The sequence below is a fragment of the Kogia breviceps genome, chromosome 20, assembly GCF_026419965.1.
Source record: "Kogia breviceps isolate mKogBre1 chromosome 20, mKogBre1 haplotype 1, whole genome shotgun sequence".
Lineage (NCBI taxonomy): Eukaryota > Metazoa > Chordata > Mammalia > Artiodactyla > Physeteridae > Kogia > Kogia breviceps.
In genome coordinates this window covers 18,183,825-18,197,477 of record NC_081329.1, presented here as the reverse complement: position 1 = coordinate 18,197,477, position 13,653 = coordinate 18,183,825, and the positions used below count along the sequence as shown (strand labels likewise).

At 35.4% G+C, this 13,653-nt stretch overlaps 1 protein-coding gene across 6 annotated transcripts in view; it reads right to left on the bottom strand.

The window, feature by feature from the left end:
- Nucleotides 1-13,653, bottom strand: part of SGCZ (sarcoglycan zeta) — a 926,925-nt gene that overhangs the window by 263,106 nt on the left and 650,166 nt on the right. For 4 of the 6 annotated variants that reach the window (XR_010838464.1, XR_010838463.1, XM_067022529.1 and 1 more), the window contains exon 3: nucleotides 11,520-11,621. The exons of 1 other annotated variant lie outside the window; for it this stretch is intronic. Coding sequence is in view for 3 of the 5 variants with exons in the window: in XM_067022529.1 (XP_066878630.1) it covers nucleotides 11,520-11,621 (102 nt within the window). In the remaining 2 variants the exon portion in view is untranslated. The remainder of the gene's footprint in view (nucleotides 1-11,519; nucleotides 11,622-13,653) is intronic. One more of the 6 variants, XM_067022527.1, reaches the window with a different exon arrangement.

The following is a 13,653-nucleotide window of genomic DNA, read 5'->3' as shown; positions in this document are numbered from 1 at the left end:
GCGCAGGCCCAGCGGCCATGGCTCACGGGCCCAGCCGCTCCGCGGCATGTGGGACCCCCCCGGACCGGGGCACGAACCCGCGTCCCCTGCACCGGCAGGCGGACTCCCAACCACTGCGCCACCAGGGAAGCCCCGCTAACTTACTTTTGATTTATAATTCTAAGACAGAGGATTTTGCCATCCATATAACCTGGATGGATAGGCTTCTCCTTCAATAGTTCTTATCTAGCGACTAGTATGTTCTTCTCTCTACTTTTTTACATCTATCTGTCTACCTATCGATCTATCTATCTATCTTTTTACTTTTAACTCAGGTGCAATGTGTCCTCATACTCCCACTTTGTTTAGCCAACCACTCATCTCCCATTTTCAACTTTTTATGTCCTGAGCAATATATTTTTTAATGTAAAAACAAAGGATTGATGACAGTTATCCGTTACTTCTGAAAAATAATGGACGTGGTAATGGTAGAGAAGTTGGAAAAAAAGAGAAGTAGCAGCTACAGGGTCATTCTTGGGCAGATCAAATTTAGGAACAAGTGCATTTGAAACTTGAGACTCAGGAAACAGATCTCTATGCATCAGTACCCCATGGATAGTCTTGAAACACCCACAGGGGTATGCTTGCCTGGGTTTGAGATCATTACCTCACAGGATCCCTCAACCAAACCAAATTGTTCTACTCACTTTTCCTGAAAAAACTATGTCTTCTATAAACTATTTTCTTGCTCACAAATTATCTAATTTAGAATCAAAACCTCAATCATTCTTCAAAGTACAGCTCATATGCTTTCATATGGAAGCATACAAACTTGACCCATGGAGAGTTATTTAGTATGGAAGGCCCAATTGAAAGTAAAAATATTGTCACTAAGATTGTTCCCATACTCAGTTCTCAGTCCTGACCTCTAAGGACAAGGAACTACAAAATAAAAAATAATGTCCTTCCCTTTTGTTCTAGGTTTGCTCTCTCATTATCTCAAATCTTTTCTGGAGGAAGAAGTAAGTGTAGGGCTATGTGTGTACGTGTGTGTGTGTGTGTGTGTGTGTGTGTGTTTGGTAGAGAACGAGATGGGACACTACAGATAATTGGTTTATGTGTTTGTTTATAAAAACAACTACATTTGAGGTAAGGAGGGAATCTTCACGTCTTTGTAAGGCTTCTGCAGTGAGTGAGAGACAACACCTGTGAGAGGACAATAGTGTAATCTCTGGAAAAAATATACAGTAAGTAGAATTCCTTTTAGAACCTCCTACATTTTTTTAACTCCATGGATTACTGCATTTCTATAACCAAGCTCACCTACATTTATATATTTACCAACATCAAACCATGTCCTAGCTTAATGAGCATTTCCTACCATGCTTTTTTTTTTTTTTTTTTTGCGGTACATGGGCCTCTCACTGTTGTGGCCTCTCCTGGTGCAGAGCACAGGCTCCAGATGCACAGACTCAGCGGCCATGGCCCAACCGCTCCGCGGCACATGGGATCCTCCCGGACCGGGGCACAAACCCGTGTCCCCTGCATTGGCAGGCAGACTAGACTCTCAACCACTGCACCACCAGGGAAGCCCCATGCTAATTTTTGTCTATTTTTAAACAAGATTCATTGTGTTCAAATTATTCACATTCTTTCTTCTGTGGGTCTAGCCCAGAACACCATACAGAAATAGAAATATGGATTTCCTGGAGAATATGTAAAAAAATTACTTTGGAGAATACGATGAATTGTTTTAAATTTTTTAAAAAATTTGGTAATGAAAGATAATTTTTTTATTTTGGACAAGTAGTAAGACACTTTTTTTTTTTTTTTTTTTTTTTGTGGTATGCGGGCCTCTCACTGTTGTGGCCTCTCCCGTTGCGGAGCACAGGCTCCGGACGCGCAGGCCTAGCGGCCATAGCTCACGGGCTTAGTTGCTCCGCGGCATGTGGGATCTTCCCGGACCAGGGCACGAACCCGTGTCTCCTGCATCGGCAGGCAGATTCTCAACCACTGTGCCACCAGGGAAGCCCTAAGACACATTTTTAATCAGTACTTAAAATGTATCTTCTGATGGCTCAAAGGTTTTAATTTTCCTTTCAAATAAAATTTTTCAATGGTCAAATGAGACTATCTATAGAGTTACCTAAGATATATTCTTCCTTTATACCTAGAATAATTTTTAATTTTATGAATTGTTTAAAAGCAATGAATCAGAATGGGGAATTTAGGTTTGAGTCATAGTATTAAGACTCTTCTTTGCACAACTTGAGACAGCTAAATTGCCATATGCAAATGAAGACAATATCTCCTCCTGTATAGCAGTATGAATTAAGGTAATATGTATAAAAATGCTTTATAAACTGCAAAGTTTAATGTTCAGGATTATTAAACTATAGTGAGTAGTTTCATAGGTGGTTTCAGTGTTTTCATCTGTTGACACATGGTTGAGGGGCATCTATGAACCACTTAAAAAACTGTATATAATTATTTATTTTTATCCTTGTATTTAGATATTTTCCTCAGCTTTGAGTGGATTTTACCAAAGATGTCTGAATTTACAAACACTGAAAAGCACTTTGTTGCACAAATGTGTATTATCTTTTCTGTATTCACTACCAGTGTTCCTTAACCAGCATGTACACATAACCTCAATAAAGAGGCTCAGATTAATTATTTATAGATGTTTTTTAAATATAACAGAAGCTTAAGTTCATCAAAACTGAGGAATGTAAAGTGGTACAGCCACTTGGAGAACAGTATGGATATTCCTTAAAAAACTAAAAATAAAGCTACCATATGACCCTGCAATCCCACTCCTGGGCACATATCCATAGGAAACCGTAATTTGAAAGGATACATGCACCCCAATATTCACTGCAGCACTATTTACAATAGCCAGGATATGGAAACAACCTAAATGTCCACTGATGGAAAAATGGATAAAGAAAATGTGGTACATATATACAATGGAATATTACTCAACCATAAGAAAGAACAAAATAATGCCATTTGCAGTGACATGGATGGACCCAGAGGTTATCATACTGAGTGAAGTAAGTCAGACAGAGAAAGACAAATATCATATGATATCACTTATATGTGGAATCTAAAAAAATGGTACAAATGAAGCTATTTACAAAACAGAAACTGAGTCACAGGTGTAGAAAACAAACTTATGGTTACCAAGGGGGAAAAGGGGGGAGGGATAAATTGGGATTGACATGTACACACTACTATATATATAAAATAGATAATTAATAAGAACTACTATTCTTATAGCACACAGAACTCTATTTAATACTCTGTAATGACCTATATGGAATAGAATCTAAAATAAGAGTGGATGTATGTATATGTATAACTGACTCATTTTGCTCTACAGGAGAAACTAACAGAACATTGTAAATCAACTATACTCCAATAATAAAAAAAATGAGGAACTTAAAGTCCTATTATTTCTAGTGCTGTCAGACTGTAAATATTTACAGTCATTAATTATTTAGAACAGCAGGTCTACAATTTACAGAGAGACAACTATATAAGAAACATTTGCAAAGATGAGGTGGATAGAACAAGAAGCAATGACTTGAGATGTGAGTTCTGGCTCACTTTTGAGTCCTCAGACCTTGTATACATCACTTAAATTCCCTAAGTCTTGAGGTAAAAGTATCGACAAAATAGCAATAAAATTATCTGCTCTGTTCACCTCACAGGGTTGTTGCTTTGGCATTTAGATATCTTTTCATGGAATCCACTGAATATATTAAATGCGAGAAATAATAAAAATTACATTGATAGATATCTAAAAATATGGAAAAAACATTGATTTCTGACTAGACTATAATTAAGCTAATAACAGAAGGATGGATTTTCAGACTTCATGTTACTTGACCCATCAGAAACAATTCTTCATTCTATCAGCTTGGAAACACTTTCTTCTCTTTCCTTTCAGGATACCACATACTCTTTTGGTTTTCTTACTACTTCACCAATCTCTCCTTCTTAGTCTGTGGTTGGTTCTTACACTTCTTTCCAAACTCTTCAATAAGGGAGTGATGGATTATAGTGATTACAGACAGAATATTCAGTATTCTATCCACACGTACTGATATTCTTGTCTGATCTCATGTATTTAAATTAGATAGATAGATATAGATATTAAAATTGATATAAAAATGTTTCTAATTTGTGTCTTGAGCTTATACCTCAACATGAAATCTACACTCAGAGAGCTACCTGCTAACTTGAAATGCCTGCTCTTCTAGTAGACAAAATTATCAGCTCCAAAATTGTGCTCAAAATCTTCCCCCACTCCCTACTTTGCCCCAAATTGGCTAATAGTGACTACTCAGAACAAAAAAACCTTGATATCGTACATGAGTCTCTCTTATTCTCACATCCCATTTGCAGTTATCAAATCCTTATATTCTACTTATAAAATATACTGTCTTTGATCATAATACTCATCACATGATGAGGATTAAATATATGCAAAGGATGAAAAATATGTAAAGGATTTAGTATAATGTTCAGCTTTCATTAAAAATAATAAGCAATACTGTTTCTTGTGTTGGGACTCTGTGGTAAAGGTTTTACCTCGTTTATGTCTTCTAATAAAAACCATAACACTCTAGTCCCTAAAAGTATTAGGAGCTACTATGAACTTTTGCAGATGATAAAAGTAAGGCACAGAGAGGTAAAATAAGGTAACAAGTCACAACTGCTAAGTAACAGAGCCAGGATTTGAAGCCAGGAATTGGACTTCAGAAATTTACTCTATGCTGAATGTTAGCTAGTGTTAAAAACCATTATCTGTCGAACAGCCACAAAAATGATTTGAAATATAATAGAAATGAAAAAATTTCAAGAAAATGGCCAGCTTACATTCACAACACCTAAAGGAACAGTTTTTCTCCACAAGCACAAAGGTGAAGAGAAAAAGGAATGGAAAACCCATTCCCATACACAGTACGAACCATAAAGTGATTGACAAGAAACTTGTAATGCTTATATGAAAAAGAATGTTAAGAAATGTTCCTGAGCAACACAAAGTAAGTTCTCAAAAGAAAAAAAAATCAGGAGAGAAGCCATATTTCTAGATAGAAAAATCTCAAAACTATAAAGATGTCAATTTTCTCAAATTAAATGCAACCATAATTAAGTTTCCAACTGGAATTTTTATGAAACTTGACAGCTGATTATTATGTTCATTTGGAAGAGAAGATGCACAATAGTCAAAAGGTTTTGAAAAAGAGCAATAAAAAAGAACTTGCTGTAACAGTTCCTTAAAGTTATAGTTTGGTTTTAGTCCAAATATATCAATAGAACAGATAGAGGGGCCATAAATAAATATATGTACATTTAAGAATGTAGTATATGAGGAAAGTTGTACTATAAATCAGCTATGGGAAAAATGGACTATTCAAATTATCGTATTGGGGGCTATTGGTCATGAAGGAAATAAAAAAGGAAGGAAGGAAGAAATGAAGGAAAAAAGAAAAAAGAAAAGGAAGAGGGAGGAAGGGAGGGAGGAAGGAAGGATCCTACCTAATACAATACATCAAAACAGAAAAGTTTCAAAAACTCTCCCTCGCTACTTAACAACTTAAACAAAAATTATTTCCTTTAAAAATCAAATTTTTCTTGGAACAGCCATCAATTTTTTGATACAAGCTTGTGTTATAAACTTGAAAAAGTGAAAGCCAAGAAAAGAAAGATTACTTCATAGTAGCATATAGTATGCATCCCTGCCCTATTTTCACCCATGTCCCAGAAGAAAAGAATGAATGTTGGCATATTTCTGAGAAGTGTAACCCAAATAAACTGATCTGGGTAGAGCAAAGAAGGTAGTAGAGTAGACAGTACTGGAAAAACCTACCAGACTGTATATGTCATTGGAAGAAATCTAGAGGCAAAAAGGGCCACTTAGAGCCATGGAATTAACAGAGTCCAAGTCTGGTTGGCACAAGGCATTTACTCACAGTCTATCTTCCCCTTTCCATCAACAATCTCTCAAGGGAAACAAACAAAGTTGCTAGAAAGTAATTTTCCTACCTCAAATTGTATTTATTAGGGATAATGCAAACTAGGTAAGGAAAGTGCCTTAAGTTTTAGTATTTAAAATTTTGGATTTTAATAAAACCATAGCTCGAAGACAATAAAACAACCTGTAAAGATTTAAAAGACTGTAGACCTAAGGAAAATTCTGAGAGTGGAAACAACACCCTTATACATAAAATACATGAATTAGAGAGAGCAAAGGCAAAATTCATACAGAGAAAAATAAACTAATGGCAGAGAAGACAGACTCCAGATCAGTGGTCCCCAACCCCCGGGCCACAGACTGGTACCGGTAGGTGGCCTGTTAGGAACCGAGCCACACAGCATGAAGTGAGCAGCAGGCGAGCAAGTGAAACTTCATCTGTATTTATAGCTGCTCCCCATCGCTTGCATTACCGCCTGAGCTCTGCCTCCTGTCAGCATTATGATGATTTGTATAATTATTTCATTATATATTGCAGTGTAATAATAACAGAAATCAAGTGCACAATAAATGTAATGCACTTGAATCATCCTGAAACCATCCTCCTGCCACCCCAGTCTGTGGAAAAACTGTCTTCCACAAAAGTGGTCTCTGGTGCCAAAAAGGTTGGGGACCACTGCTCTAGATAATAACTTACTTGTATTCAGAGGAAACATACAAAGTTTAAAATAATTAGAGAAATTATGATAGCTGTGGAGGACAAAGAAGATCCAACATAAGAATTATTGCTTTCTCTTAAAACCTTAACAAATGTAACTGAAAGATATTGAGTGATATAATATAGAAAAGGTTCCTGAAGTGAGAGAAATGAAATGGCAAAAATGTATCAGACATCCAGGTAGAACGTGCCTGTCATCAACAGGAGAAAAATACCAGACTTTCCTGAGACTTTTTATGGCAATATTCAGTGCTAGAATTCTACAGAGCAATGAGCTAATATGAAAAGAAGGGATGAACCATTAATAACATTCCAGAAAAGAATAAAGACAACAGTCAGACACCTTTCGCATGCAATATTTCAAGTATCAGCAAACAAACACACAAAACTAATTAACAATGAAATACAAGAAAGGAAGGAATGATTTGAATAATGAACTCAGTCCTGGAGAATCCATGAAAAAAGGACTGGTGGTGAGAATGGCAGGCATCTGTATTGTGAATTAAGACCAAAGTGCCAAGGCAATTAAATTTGCAGAACAGAATGTAAATATTATGAACTCTGACAAAGTTAAAATCATATAATTATCAAAAAAAAACTGAAAATGAATAGGGGTGAAGACAAACTGGAGGGAAGCTAATCACCCCAAATTGCACTGCAGGGAGTTAATGACACTGTCTGAAACGAAAGCATGGAGCGAATGCGTCCAGCTTCCTAATGGTTTTCATCGTCTTTTATTCTTAACCATAAAGACAGTTTAAAAAAAAACATTTTTGTGGTAAAAAAATATTTAAGGTTAGCAATTCTTTCCAATTTATGTCAGTTTATGTTCCTTTTATTTAATTATGCATAATATACTAATTATAAATAGCAGGTACATGTCTCCCTATATATTTATCTTTTTTATTTGTGCACATATATAATTATATAACTGTCATGATGTTCACCATATGTTAACAGGTTTTTTTTTCTTGAGTGTAAAGATTTCGGGACGATTTGTGTGCATGTGTGTGTTTTAACTTGAATAAAGACTTTACAGTAAATAATAAAGTTCATCAGTATTAAACATCTGAATGTGAAATAATAATAAGAATGATAATAATAAAAAGATGATAGAAGCTTGCAGATATCTATTTATGATTGGTTTGCATGGGAGAAAGAAACCTGAATAGAGGAGATTTGCCAAGGTAGCTGAAGGACACAGGGTCAGGAGATTTATCATGTTGTGTAACCAGGGAAGAGGTTTGCTGAACTTGCCTGGCTTCACGGCTTTGTGCCTGAATTCTATAAAGAAGAATTGAACACAGGAGATGAAAAACTGATTGTAACCAAGAACCCAGTTAGTATCACAGCTCTGAAGCCAAGTGAAAAGACTGGAAGTGAAGAGAGGGTAGAACATTGCTCACAGCTCTGCTAACACAGGAATCCTAAAAAAATGCAGACTTCTTTGTTTTGCTGTGGAGTTACAGGAACTGGAATTATCTGGTAACCATTCCCCTGACACAATTATCAATCTGTCATGCAGGACGCTGGGATGAGGGGCAATAGTGAGGTATCACCTTAACTGAGGATCCTTAAACAGAAAAAAATAAGAGAGGTATTCAGCTAGTATCAGATGAAGTTGGATAATACTTAAGATAGTCCTAGAGAACTCATGATGCAATTTTTTTCTGGTAACAGTCAGTGAAATATAGATAATCTAACCACCTGAGCACTCTGAATTCATGAAACCTTGAGAAAGTTTTCAATTACGTTAAAAAACTGGTGATTACAAGTCCTAATTTCTAACTTCAGATATTTAACCTGAAGTTAGACCACATGCATTAAAGACCCATTCAGAATGTTATAATATATGCAAGGTCAAATCCCAAGTTCTTCGAATATTTTGTATCTAAAGAAAACTATATACTTTACTTCACAAATGTTCAGTGAGTACCTGCTCTCTGAAAATAATGTTAATTTTGAAGATGCATTGAATTCTAAGATACTTTGAACATAGAATATGTTTTTCTGTGTGCTGATATGATCAACCACTTAAAAAGTTTTGTTTTTTTTTTAAGCATGAGTAAGTGAGTAAACTGCATTGGATAATAATAGAATTTCAAATATCTATAGAAATTTGGTGGTGGAGACAGCCAACTACCCTACAGTTAGCTTGTAGGGTAGAAACCGCCCATGGTTTAGTAAGTTAGGAGGCTAGGTGTGTGTATCTGTGGGCAACTGCATTTTCTGACCAATGTATTACATTTCTATGTATAGGATTAAATAAATACCTATGTAACCAGAAAATAATTTTAAATAAGAAAATTCTTTATTTCAGAGTGGAATACTGGCTAAATAGAAAGAAGGCAATCCACTGGCATTAGTGCAGGAAAACACACACACACACACACAAATCAAAACTGCAGGAAAAAAATCTGCACAAATCAAAATTGTTTGTACACTACTATTTTTCTCAGCTTAATTGAATCTTTGTAAGTACCTGTTGAATTTAATCGATTTTTCTTATCTTACCTACAGGAATTTTGACATTTTATCATAAAAACATTTGAATACATGAAAATGTGTGGAAAGACTGAACTAAGTGGAATTAAAAAAATAATGTAAAACCTCATCTCTACTAGTATCACTGAATTTGTTGTGTTCTTTCTTAACCTAAGAATCATGTATTTTGATAAGTTTCTACCAAAGTCACTTTATTAATGAGAAAACTAAGGCCAGGAACATTGTGGCTGGCTTTTTGAAACAGTGAATAAACTTCACGGCAGAGAAGAAACAACTGCATGCATTCATGGACAAGAGAATCCTAATATGGGGACTGCTTAGAAAAGATATATTTCTCTTTATTTTAAATGTTTATTTTTTTGTGGTATGTGGGTAGAGACATTTCCAAGGAATAAATGAGTCTCCTTCTTTTTCTGTTCTCAAACCAGTCCTCCCGTCTGACTGCTGATGGAACATGCTGCCACCTGCCTGGGCTGTATCACGCTTCGCAGTTACTAAGAGGCAAATGATACCGAGAGGAGAAGAGACAGGACTGGGGATGTGAAAGGGAGCATATAGATTTCCATCAATACGGTGAGTTTTAGAAATGCTTGTGAACTTTCCCCGGGATAAAGGTTAGAAAGCCTATCTGCCACCACCTCACATTTTAATGCTATAACATCAGTGAATTCTTTCTTATTTGGTCCATAGTTGGAGTGAATATACATCTCCGTTTCCCAGGAGTATCCTCGTTTACACCTGTTGCTTGCTCTCAAAAATGTTCCTACTAGGAAGGTAAATTCTATGACCCTCCTGCTGGCAGAGGGCTTCACAGTCCTTCTCAAAACTGTACTCCCAGGAAGCTTCTCCAAGTTGGTCTAAAATGGTTTTGAAGATAAATCTTTTTTTTTTTTTTTTTTTTTTTGCCGTCCCCAGACTTATCAATAGGATACATTTTCAAAGAAGTTCCTGCCTATGATGACTCTCACCTTTGTCCTATGTTAAGTACTGTTTTTATTTCCAGGTATGAGTTTTCATTTCTTCAAATATGAAACTGTTTAGTGGTGCCAAACACAAGAAGGAACCAGAAAATAACGGAGTGGAGATAACTTCCAATCAAAGGGAAGATGCTAATATGTGTAAGCATGCTATATTTTTTCAGTTTTCCTAACAATCAAATCAAATAAAAACACCAAACAAACTTTTAATTTTAAGTTTAATTAGTTTTGATAGTTTAATCAGTAAGGTCAGGTGTTCATACATGTGTCTATTGTATTATTTATTCTCTGACCAAAATCCAGAAAGTAATCTTAATAAAAAATTTCCAGTACCCAGAGTAGCAGTCAATAAAGTATATTAGGAAGCTCTGCAAGTTCACACGTGACAAAATAAAATTGAAACTTAATATAATTATCCTAATTAGAATTTTTATGAAAAAGAATCCTTTGTTCTGTGTTCACTTTGGTATTTAAGGGAAAAATAGCCTCGAGGCAAATTATAAAATTTTGGCTTACTATGCAACTCATTTGCTAAAATACTGCTAATATGAAAACATTCTAGTCTAAAATACACTTTCATATTTATGAAGTAAGGTTAGTAATCTTTCCATATTTTATATAACAATCTTTCTAATTATTCTGTTTAACTAAATTTATTTCCACACATACACACATATCCCAGGGGAAAGCCTATTACATTTGAAAGAGTCTAGTGAGATTCTGATGTACCAAAGATACTACCTTCTGAGAAATAACACGTTTAAGCCAAAATGAACAATGTCTAAGCTATAATGTTTTGATTTTTCACATGCTGCTAGGTGATAAAACACAAATAATACACACACATACACACATACACTTGAAAGAATAAATATTCTTACTGGTTTTAAATAATGTACATCCAGAAATAAAGTTAATTTCTGTACTAAGACTTTTGTCACCTCTTTTAGAAAATGCATGTCCGTTAAAGCTGAAAAGATGTAAAACACATTGAATTAATATCATTTATTCAAGTCAAGGTTCTTGCAGAAATTACTCAAAATATGTTAAATGCCCCTTTTGCAATTAATATAACTGGATTTTTAAGGTCCATTGAGAACAGAAGGGCATATTTTATAGACTAACAAAGCAACACTGCAGTTTAATTCAAAATGGCTCTCTAATTTGTCAGTTTGAAACTAACTTCTCCACTGGTTTTTCAATTGTTTCATTGTTTTGATTTCTTCAATTAAGTCTTTAGCTTACAATAACTAAATGCATACTGAAGAGATAAGGGGTATCTGTCCTCCTATTTTAAGCTAAAACATAACCTCTAAATTATCTTTTACAGTAAGCCAAAGCCAGTATCACATACCTTTCGGGAATGAATTTCTTTCACATACAATGGAAGTAGAAACTCAGATATACCTTCAAGTCGGATTCCCTTCTTGGTGACTCTCAGATTTCCCATACCATCCTACAAGCAATGAAATATAGTTCACTTTTAGGTTAATTAGAGAATGAATAACTGGCCATAATTTTCTTAGGCCTAAGTTGAGAAAACAGTAAGCTCAAATCAGCGATGATTTATGGAAAATGAGAGGTTGAATCTACTTAATGAATGATTGCAGCAGTTTGCATGCATATGGTAGGCTCTGTTTAAAATGAACAGGGAAAGAGGAGTATAAAGGACCTAGTATCTCTTTCAAGTTCTAACAGAGACTGGGACTCATCCTGCGAATAAATCCTGTATTTTCTTCATGCATCAATCCTTTTAACTATTTATTAGGTAAAATGATACTTACTACCTGATTATTGAAAACAACTTTGCAGAGAGAGCTAATATTATTTTTACATGACAGTTATACACATATTTCTGCTACAATCAAACAGTCACATTTGTACAAGCAATAAATGATTGACTAGTGTAAGTAAGAATGGTGTCCCAGTGTTTTAACCATAGGTTAATCATACATTCTTTTCTTTAGAAAATAATACTCTATGAGGAGGATAAAACAGTACACAAATAATATTTATGAGACAAAAAGTAAAAATAGTAAGAACATGGGAATTAAAGAAAGGAGAATTCACATCTGGTTGGAGAGTAAACCATTTCTCATGGAAGATACTCACTACGATAAAGGCCTTAAGAATATGGAGTTTCAACAGAAGATGTCCCTAGAGGGAGTAACAAAATGACCATTCTGGTTGCAATTAGAAAAATAGCATGCCATCCAAACTGGCTAATGGAATATTGTGAGCAAAAACAACTGGGAGTATGTTTTGAGGCCAGAGAAAGAAAAGCCATGAATGAAAACTAAGGGGTCTGTACGTACAACAGCATCCAAGAGAAGGAATGTAAAAAGTTCTCGAATAGCTCAGTGGCTTGAAATGACCAGAGTTACGCTTTAAGATTAAGCCGGTAGAAGTACTATGTGGCGCTACCTGACAGAGTATCAACAATAATGCACAACTTGGTAGTAAGTGTGAGAAGTGTGGTGGAAGAGCAGCCTTCAAGAGCTGGGGACTAATTTTATCTGGAGATACTGAAAAGAGGGCCATTTATGACTGACCCAAGGTTTCACAACTATGACTATATAAGGACATGTAGTGATTTTTACACTTGGACTAGTAAAATTTGTAGGCTCAATGACAAAAATAAGTTCAGCTTTGAACTTTCTAACTTTGGACTTTCTAACTACTTCCAGTAGCAACACTGGAAAAAATCAGAATTTTATCCATCAACCAACACATCTGTAGAAAGCAGGCTGGGGTGTGACAGTTGCTTAAGTCCCGCTTGAATCTATCATGATGGATGACCAAGTCCTGTGTGGAAAAAATGTATATAAAACCAAAGAGGGAGTCCTAGATAATGCCTAGGTCTGGGGGTTGGAAAGACATATTTTCTACCTCCAGGGAGGCTGGGCATAGTAGAAGAGGAAAGGCAAGAGATTACGATAGCCAGCCTCAGCCCTCTGCTCTGACCTCAAAAGAAAGCCAAAGAAGTAGTAGAACAATGAATAGAATTTTGAGTAAGAATTGAAGACCTTTTTTTAAAACTCAGACAAAGAAAATGACTAAGAAGAGAGAGAGAAATATTTTGAGGTGCTGAGATTTCAGTCTTCTCATGGAAGGAGAAAGGAATTGATTTGGTTGAACTGAATTTGGGATGAGACAGAGGAATTCACTTCTTGAGCTTGAACTTCTTGTCAGCTTAAACTTAAAGCTGACACTGGAAATGACTAAAATTTTTTAAAAATAAGAAAATTGCAAGCATCCCTGAAGACAAATTCTGATGGGAAAATAGGCCTACTTTTGTTTCTCTCAGACAGAGCTAGTTTATACCAGTTTTATAATATCCTCTCACACTTTTGAAACTGAAGTGTCTCTGATATAGACATTAATTACAGGGTCTCTCATTCACTGGCTCTAATTTGTTTTGCAACATTATGCAACAGAATCAGGCAGAATTAACAGTGAGAGAGATTCAAAACTGAGGATTTACAAGA